At 41.4% G+C, this 10,034-nt stretch overlaps 1 protein-coding gene across 1 annotated transcript; it reads right to left on the reverse strand.

The window, feature by feature from the left end:
• Positions 1 to 399: 399 nt before the first annotated feature.
• Positions 400 to 9,414, reverse strand: LOC306940105 (uncharacterized protein). The gene is made up of 5 exons (XM_079525088.1): positions 9,331 to 9,414; positions 4,571 to 5,541; positions 2,975 to 3,191; positions 2,301 to 2,412; positions 400 to 1,578 (listed from the first exon to the last, which is right to left on the reverse strand). The coding sequence occupies exons 1-5, from the start codon at positions 9,339 to 9,341 to the stop codon at positions 1,384 to 1,386; spliced, it is 1,506 nt and encodes a 501-aa protein (XP_079381214.1). The 5' UTR covers positions 9,342 to 9,414; the 3' UTR covers positions 400 to 1,383.
• Positions 9,415 to 10,034: the final 620 nt, after the last annotated feature.

Here is a 10,034-nt window from a genome sequence, read left to right on the forward strand (position 1 = left end):
AGGAGCAGTGCACCAAAGCATTATGGGAATTGTAGTCCAGGAAGGAAGTGAGCCCAGTGTCCATGACATCAGAGACACTGGGCTCACTGCTAAAATCTAAAATATCTAAAACCACATATTACACACATAAAGACCCCCAGGAAAGTGTTCTTAAACTTCTAAATGTCATTAAAATATATTCTTTTAGCAAAAAGGGTGAAGTGTCCCTTTAACCAATGAACGGCATTAACAAGAACATGAATTATTCATTTAGTGGAACACACTACACAGGATCTGTCAGGGACTTGTTTTATTTGCAGTATTCAACACCATTATGCAATGTAGGCCTATCCTGTAGGGATGCACCGACATGGAATTTCTTCGCCAATACAGATGTTTGAAATATCAATTTAGCCGAAAGTCGATACTGATACCGATATCTGTTTATTTCGTTTTTTGGTGCACACATAGCCAGCACAAAATGTATGCTTATCAACAACAGATAAATATCGGCTACTGCCATTGGTTAATGTTAGCTTTATTTGCTGATGTTGATATAGACCGATAACTGCAAACATCGTCCGATACCGATATGTGGCAGATATATCATGCACGGTGCATCCCTAGTATCCTGTATGAATACACACGCTCTCTCACGACATACAGTCAAACAAATAACAAGCAATGAATCCTGAGAACATCAGAGCAAGAACAATGGGCCTGACTTTGATAACTTCTGATATGTTGGGAAACCCAGCACATACGGTCTCAAACAGGGAGAATCGATTTGACTGTGCGAGGTATAGAGTTTTAGACACAAACTAGCTTTTCCGCCCCGGGTGGGCGGGACTTTCGCCCTATAGTCTTGTTTGAATCCACACTCATATAGTCTGCTACTAAATGGGACTACTCACTACCACCCCAGAGCTGCTTGCCGTCCCAGGGAGGTCACTTGCCTCCGTCTAGAGGCCATTGAGGCCATACAAAACAGTAGTCCACACACAGATGAGTTTTCTTAATTAATAGATGCAACAGCCTAGCTATTAGTGCTACACAATTAATCGAGAAAAAATATTGCGCTGTAGATTCAGACACCTATGCAATCTTATTTCTACATTTGAATCGTGGAGCATTGGTTGGCTGTCCAATTCATTTTAGTTACCCTTGTGTTTTTTGCTACAAGAGTGAGACTTTAAGAGAGGTTTAAGTCAAGAACTTTGATGTTGTCTGTTTAAAGCTACAGTAGTGCCACATTTTTAATGCAGTAATGTTCAGCAACTGTCAGACTAAAGATAACAAATATTTTCATGGGAATGGAGAATCATGTGAGAATCATGATCTCAAATCTTGTGGAGGAAAATCGAGATTCACATTTGAGCAAGAATCGGGCAGCACTACTAAACATTATGTAAACCGTGCCGGACAATTGTTTTCCTGCCATGGAAGCCCAAGCCCTTCTGGTGTCAGGAAATACTCTGCGAAGACACCCCTGGTTACACGTGCTGCGTCGTGTGCGGCTGACAGCGTCCCTGGGTCCTGGAGGTCACCCCTGGTCACACATGAGGCTGCGTCGTGTGCGGCTGACAGCGTCCCTGGGTCCTGGAGGTCACCCCTGGTCACACATGAGGCTGCATCGTGTGCGGCTGACAGCGTCCCTGGGTCCTGGAGCAAGGTCATTATAGTTAAGGAAAGCAAACAAAATAACAAACTAAAAATTAAAAACATTTTCGTTAACTGAACTAAAAATATATAATACAAAAATCAAAAACTATAACTATCTGAAACTGTATTGTGTATCTAACACCCAGCGCCCAGGACGGAGGTTATTGATATCAAAAGCGATCGTTCCACAGCCTGGGAGCGCCTGTTCCACTGTTCCACTGTTGCGCAACATTCGATGTTGCGCAACAGTGGAACGTCATCGAAAATGTTCCCCCCGTTTTGCAGACGAGACTGAAAATCTTAAAACGTTAATAACTCTTGATCTAAATCATAACGTCTAATTCTAAGAAATGTCTTAGACGGCCTACCACGGTCCCGTCGCTAGTCGCGGTAGATTTAATCATACCTCCCGTTGTTGTCGATCGCCTCTAGAGTGTTTTGGCTACATTTAGCTGCTACAGCCACAACCGGGATAACATCCAGTCCGTCGGTAAAAGTGCTCCAACTAAAACTAACACTACTAAAACTAATAAAAACTAAACTAAAACTAAGCAAAAACTAGCAATCCCGCTCTAAAAACGAATAAAAACTAACTGATGAAGAATGTGTCAAAACTAACTAAAACTAAACTATAATGAAAAATCCCAAACTATTATAACCTTGTCATGATGGAGGTCGCTCTCTGCTTCCACCTGTCTCCTCCATTCTCCTGGCTGCAGGTCCCCAGCAGAAGCAGTGCTGGTCGTGTCAGTGAAGTGCGCTGGGATGTACCTAGTATAGACAATAACAATAAATTATAGATGGTTGATAATGGTGTGATTATATTCAGAGAAGTAATTACAGTTTCATAATTATATATGCATGTGACATCATTGTACCCGGAACTTAAGTTATGTGGGAATGCCTACTGAGTGGCAAAAAACAATTTCTGGCCTTGACAGGCCATACATCCAACCAGAAAAGTCCCATCTGATTGTATGAAGCGACGTTAAACTCACTTTGCCACTCGACTTGCCACTCACTATATGAATTCGCATACCTCTATACTAGTCTATATGGCTGAATAAAATCACATGCATTTTAGATGTTTCATAATATTTTCACCACACATTTTCACCACACACACACACACACACACACACACACACACACACACACACACACACACACACACACACACACACACACACACACACACACACACACACACACACACACACACACACACACACACACACACACACACACACCAAAAAATGCAGTATCCATATAATAATCATATTATGTTGTTTTATCATGGTTAATAATAGTTACATTGCACAATGTACAATACCTTGATGCCGGTCCATTCAACGCGTCTGTGCTGGTGAGATAGTTGTGGAGAGCGACGCACGCGTTGACAATGTCGCCGGCCTTCTCCGGGGAACATTCCAGCGCCCGCCTGAGGATCCTCCATCTCGCCGTCAAGATGTCGAAGGCATTCTCAACGACGTGACGGGCATGCGAGTGGCGATAGTTATAAACAAGCTGCTTCTCTGTGAGATGGCTGCCTGTACATCAGAGATGTAAAACACAAAACAAATGCCCTGCGTTATTTGGAAGCATCACAGCATGTTCTCGTATGCATTATAATGATGAAGCAGGATTAGATTATAAGATATTTGTGAAATATGTATCCTGGTGTCTGGTGACTACACATCCTCCCAATACAATAAACCTGGAGCAGTGTTACGTTCTCCAAATGGAACCTTACAGCTATCTGTAACTATGACAGTGTACAAATGGAACCAGTTGGAACCGTAGGGGTCCCTTTGGATCCAATTTATACACCCTCACAGTGATGGGGTCGTTCCAATTATTAAGTGTCTGTGAGCACTACTGACCTAGGGTAAACTAGAGTATACACATCAGCCATGTTTAAAAATAGTACTTAAAGGGGAAAACCACCCATTTTCAACATTTTACTATGTCATTAATATACCTTAGAGCTGTTGTGTGGAAATAATAAAAAAGTCCCCCCACTCTGTGTTTCCTAGAACTGGAGAAGTGAAAAAAATCATTAACATGGTGAAACACATCTTGATGATGTCATCAAGATGTGTTTCACCATGTTAATGATTTTTTTCATACTTACAGTTCTAGGAAACACAGCATGGGGGGACTTTTTTATTATTTCCACACAACAGCTCTAAGGTATATTAATGACATAGTAAAATGTTGAAAATGGGTGGTTTTCCCCTTTAAAGTAATAGTAAGTCACAGCAAAGGTATGTGGGCAGCATACGTTTTTTTCATTGATTCAATCAGTCATTTGAAGTCATGAGTAAGTTTTATCTTTTTTTATTATATCTTTACATCATAATGAGACAAATGTTTCAGTATCCAGCCTTTGTCAGTGTGCTGGATAGCCAAAACTTGTCTCATTATGATGTATGGAACTCGCCTATGGGCTCATTCCTGCAGCAACGCAGGCGTGCCATTTATGACAAAAAAGCACACCCTCATGTAATATTGCTAGTTTAATACCCTTAAAAACTAAATTTCTTGTCAACTCAATGTCTTTATAGCTAAGATATTCGCTAAAAAAAAATCTCTTTTTTTTAATGACAGATGTAGCCACTACGACTGAAAATGTACCAAGAAAATCGCTAGTGTAGCAATCCTCTTTGGGAGAGCAGCGAGACTCAACACAGCTGATTTTTGTTTAGGCGTTCCATCATGCTCATTTAAGCACGGCTAGATGGCTACTTCAACGATGGCTACTTCAACCAATCAGATTGCTTCCTCGAAACAGCCTGTCTTATAATAAAAAAGATAAAACTCACTCTTGCTACTGTGTGCGACCTTTTATAAATTATGTTGATCTAAGAGAATATCTCACTAGACCAGAGAAGTCTTCAAGAAGGTTACAAGAAAATAAGTCACATACCTGAATAAGGACTCATCAGGTTTGGCAGTAGAGGGAAGGCAGCGTCGCCCAGAAAAATGTGGTGGGTTTTTATTGTCTGACCAGGTAGTGCTGCGGGTGTGGGTAGCTGGATCTCCCCCCTTCGTAGACCAGACACAAACGCACTCTCCCGGAACACTCCGCCGTCGCTCTCGCTGCCGTACGCTCCCACAACGTCCACCATGGTGAACCTGTAGTGCGCGTCGCATACCGCCGTCAACACAACGGAGTGGCGGCGTCCCTTGCGATCGTAAAAGTCACCTCCCGCATTCGGTGGCGCTTTTATTTCAACGCGCTTCAGGCCGACTGCTCCGACGCAGTTCGGGAAGTTCTGCAGTCTCAAGAAGTCCAGCGCGACTTCGCGCAGCCGCACGGGCGATGGAAAGGACGCAAACTCGTCCTTCAGGCCCAGCCAGATGGCCTTGCTGACTTCCGAGACGATGGAAGACACCGTGGAAAGACCCATCCTGTAGCTGGTGGCGACACGCTGGCGCGAGCTTCCCGAGGCTAGCACGCGCAGCGTGACCGCTAGTCTCTCCGAGGCGGAGATGGGCGTGCTGTGTGTGGGTGCGTGTTGGACCAGCGGCTCGATGTGGCGCAGAAGGTCGTCGAAGCGACCAGCTGACATCCCGAAGTAGGAGAAGTGTTCCTCTTCGTCCATGCTCCGCATCGGATTCACCCGGAGACTGTACTCGCCCTGTTCCCGCCTTGTCGTGTTCATCGGACGCACGCACCACCGACGCCGGCTCCGTCCGCTCATCTCCTCTGCGATCGCACACCGCAAAGCCATGTCCTCCTCTTCCTCCTCTTCCAACATACGTTTCTCCTCCTTTTCCTCCTCCTCCAACAACTCCAGAACCACTGCTGCCATCTTTGCCATGGCTGTGTTGTTGTTTCCCGCTTCTTTCAAGCCTTCAGAACCAGAGGGTGGCACAGAGGCAGGGTCAACCCGCCTGAACAACAAAAGGACAATGAAAGCCTGTGAGAACTTCTTTTCGGACTGGCCATCAGAAGAAAGTGTTGGATGCATTATTTTCGTAGCATCAGTGTGTGTGTGTGTGTGTGTGTGTGCATGCGTTATGTGCGTGCTTACACTGCACGTCCGTTCGTAGCATGAGTTTTGTGCACCGATGCATGGACTAATCAAACGGGTAAAGTCAAGCGGATCTCACTGGGAGAGGTATTGAGTCTGTAAATCAAAGACGTTGGAGAATCTGTGAAGTTGTGGTACAATCGGCAGGGGTCCTTGAGGGGGGGTTCCCTTCCCAGACAAATGATTGATTGTTGGGAAGTGGGAACTAAACGGCTAATGTTACATGTCAAGTCGGCTGTGCTTGAGAATAGGCCTGTCACAATTATCATCATCATCATACTATAATTAACTCAATGTCTGAATGAATGAATGTCGTAGCTCCTCACTGCCTGCACCAATCGCTCCCACTTTTCACACAGGCATTGACCATACTAATATGGATAGAGGTCTTAACGAAGCCCTTTTTTCAATTTTACAAATTATTGATTAATAATTAATTTATTACCGAATTAAAAATTCCCATCGACTTACATGGGACAATGCGAAAACTCACTTAAAGTATTTTTCTCTCAGAAACCGTCGGACCTACAGTTACAACACTAGGCGGGGAGGTTCATAATAATTAATACAATTAATGTAATAAATAATGACATCAGTCTGCCTCATGGTGGCTCTATAACATCCCACTTTACATTTCGCCTTATAACTCTTGAATCATAGGTTCAAGAGTGCTATCCGATGAAAACGCCACAGCCAGAACTTTCATAGTCTGTATCGTTCGGCTGTAATCGACGTCCAAATTAGTGAGAGCTAGAGCCTGTTTTACAACAAATTACACAATGTCCAATCCACCCCAAATTTCATTCACATGTCGTGGGTGGTTTAATCAACGGAGAGCCCAAAGCAATTCCATTTTCAGCCATAGGGGGCGCCGCAAATGCGGAAATTTCAAACGTTTGTTGCAAAAACATGCTTTTGCGGAGAGAAAGCACTAAACGTTTGTTGCAAAAACATGCTTTTGGGGAGATAAAGCGTGCGCTCCGGCGAAAACAGCTAATCTACAAGCTCACAACGTCACAGGTTGCAAAAGCCATGAGTTTTCTCAAGCCAGAGCTAAAAATTGTGCACATTTTGGACCCAAATGCACCTACAATTTGATCTGTGCGACTGTCCATAGTTTATGTGGTGCATGTTAAACTGGGGGGCCTTCATACTTGGGGGGTCTGTGGGCTAATAAGTGTAAATGTTGCGGTCATTGCCATGATCATATTTCCCTACCATTGATTTGTACGAATACTTTCATGTTATAGTGCTGTTTTTATTAATTAAAAAAAACTTAAGTTAAAATGAACGGCAATTAAAGATATTTATGGGGGGGGGGATTAACGGGTAAGGACTAGTTAGTATAATCTTCTAAGCGCAATTATTGGAGTTAATCCCAATGATTTGAGATAATCACAATTATTTTTGCATGATATTTGCATGATAAATCAATGTTGAAAACTGTCCATACATTTTCAAACATTTTTCAAAAATAGCAAATCTACAAGCTACATGTAGCAAGCTTGTAGATCAACTATTTCCACTATTTTGTAAATTATTTGGAAAGATTTTTTTAAATGATTATTAAATGTGTCAATGATTTCTTTATGTGTCATATCTGCCCTGTGTAATTTGTGATTATGAAGCCTAAAAGGAAAACAGGAATATAAATTGTAACGTTCCAATGTTCAATGCAAAAAAAAAATACAATTAAATTGTTAATCACAATTATTTGTGTGACAATTAATCGTCAACTACAATTCTTAATCGTGACAGCCCTACTTGAGAACCACTGCACTAAATGATAACAGTTTTAAGGGCTGTTTGGTCACACAGAGCACCATTCATGAGTTTCAAATGTAGTCATACACCTGCCATGTTGGGGACCAACAGGAGTTGCAAAGAAATTAATTACTTGGGGATGTCAATTATCAATTAATACATTAATTGATAATTGATAACCCTGGTTAGTTGATAAGTGGCGTTTTTTATTATTATCTGAGAATCTTAATTCATCAACATTTGGCTGATATACAGAAAGAATACAAAAGGCATTTAAATTATTATTTGCATTATTTGACCATTTGAGATACAGGGCCAGTCAATGGCATCTTTGGATAAGGAATACATTTAAATGAAAAGTGCACTGTCTTGACTTGTCTGTCACTCTAAGGTCACATCACATGCAAAAGCAGAGACGTTGCTGTGGCTACTAGGGCTGCACAATTCTTGCTCAAATGTGAATCTACATTTTCCTCCGCAAGAATTGAGATCACGATTCTCACACATTCTCATTTCTTCCATGAAAATATGTATTGTCTTTAGTCTGTAGTTACATTCAAAATGTGGCACCTGGTGCCAACTACTGTGGCTTTAAACAGACAACATCAAAGTGCTTGACTTAAACCTCTTAAAGTCTCTCTCTTGTAGAAAATGAATTGCACAGCCAATTGTGCACTTTTACTCAAGTAAATGTTGAATTCCAGACGTTTACTTGTAACAGAGTATTTCTATATTGCAGTATTGATACTTTTAAGTAAAAAAATGTGACTACTTTTTGGACCTATAAATATCACTAACTGTCTGGTGAAAACCTGATATCTCAGAAATTTACTTTTTAGGAAATGGAGAAAAAGAACCTGCCATGTGTGTTCTAATGGATCCAATGTGATTAGTATTTAATCACTAGCTCTAGTTAATAGTATACTTAGTTATAATCGTTCAATATTTATTTATAAAGCCCCCTTGGCCCCACTTGGCCTCACTCCTCAAACCCACCTCACCCCTGCCCATTTTGACAGACTGGAATGGAGACAGTCTCGCGACTGGCGACAACCGACCGTCGGGGCAGTGTGGAGCTGGCTTTAGAGTTAATGACAGAGTACAGCATCTTGCAGTGGGTCTGGTCCACAAGATTCGATACAGCACCAAGATACCCATGTACCTGTCTAAATACTTCCTTAATGTCAACGAAGTCCACACCCATAACACCAGAGGGAGATCAACAAACCATGTGCAACCCAGATTCGGCACAAAGGGACTAAATTATTTTCGCTCCTATGCCACCAAAATGTGTAACGCCCTACCAACAGTCATTAAGACATGTGAATCCCTTGACTCCTTCAAAACTGCTCTCAAAGGGCACCTACGGACGGCTGCAATTCGAAACTGGCTCCCGTAAAACCTGAATCCCCCACCCACCCCTTTTCCCCCTCACTGTATGTGTTTTTTTCCCTTTTTACCTCCTCTATGATGATTTCCTGTTTTAGCTATATAGAAGAGTATATTTGTACGTCTCTAATTGTTATGATGAATTGGACATGGTGGGCCCTATTAAACAAGTGTAATACTTTATGGTGTCGTCCACAGTTAACAGTTTTGTATTGTGCTGGATTCTCACAGTCCAATGTTGGTAGCCCTGACTCTGACTACCAATAGATATACGGTAGTTATATTGTAATAACATACATATTAGTTATATTGTAATAACATACTCTCCATTATATATGTTGTATTAGTTATATTGTAATAATACTCTACCATTAGGGCTACCATTAATAACATATTATATTTCTAAAATACAGATGATCATGTAGGCCTACCATTCATATTGTAGCTGTAGCATAACATATTTTGGACAGTTCTAACTGTGGTCTTTGTTCCTCACCTCAAAGACATCTTCAGTCTCTGTTGTTAGAATTTCATTCGACGACCTCAAACATCTCTTCATCAGCCACAGGGAGTCTCTGGTTCATCAAGGACTTCATTCATTCAGTGTTTGTTGTAAAGTCGCAATTAATTAATTCATTACTGCTATTCGAAGTGGAACAAACTCAAAGCTAAAGCGTTAGCTCTTGTACGTTGTTGTTGTTGAGTATTGCCCAATTTGCCAATCAACATCTTAGGTATATATACCATAGATATATACTCTAAGATCAACATTCAACAATATAATAATGAACTTCCGGGTCAGCTCAAAGTTGAAGTTGTGATCTTTTCTCGGTGGTGATGTGGTGCTTCACTGCTTACCGCCCCCTGCTGGCCAAGGTGTGTACAGCTCCAATGAAGCTTTGATCATTCTCGACCAGTGGTTTTCATCAACCCTTTTCATTTCAAGGCCCATTACCTATTCGGCATTTGATCCATTTGATGCTCAGAACCAAAACTAAGAATATTTCATAGAGTTTGTCCACAATGTAATGCTGAATTGATGTTGGTACCATAGGAGACAATAGGCAAATGTTGATAAAAAAATAACAATTCTTCTACGTTTTCTAATATGTAGACTCCTTGTAAATTAAGTAATGCTGGTGTTTTTAACAATAATTTAACTCAAGAGTTAAAGATCTAATTGAAATCCATTTGGTTACC

This window comes from Electrona antarctica, assembly GCF_951216825.1.
Source record: "Electrona antarctica genome assembly, chromosome: 16".
In the NCBI taxonomy this organism is placed as follows: domain Eukaryota; kingdom Metazoa; phylum Chordata; class Actinopteri; order Myctophiformes; family Myctophidae; genus Electrona; species Electrona antarctica.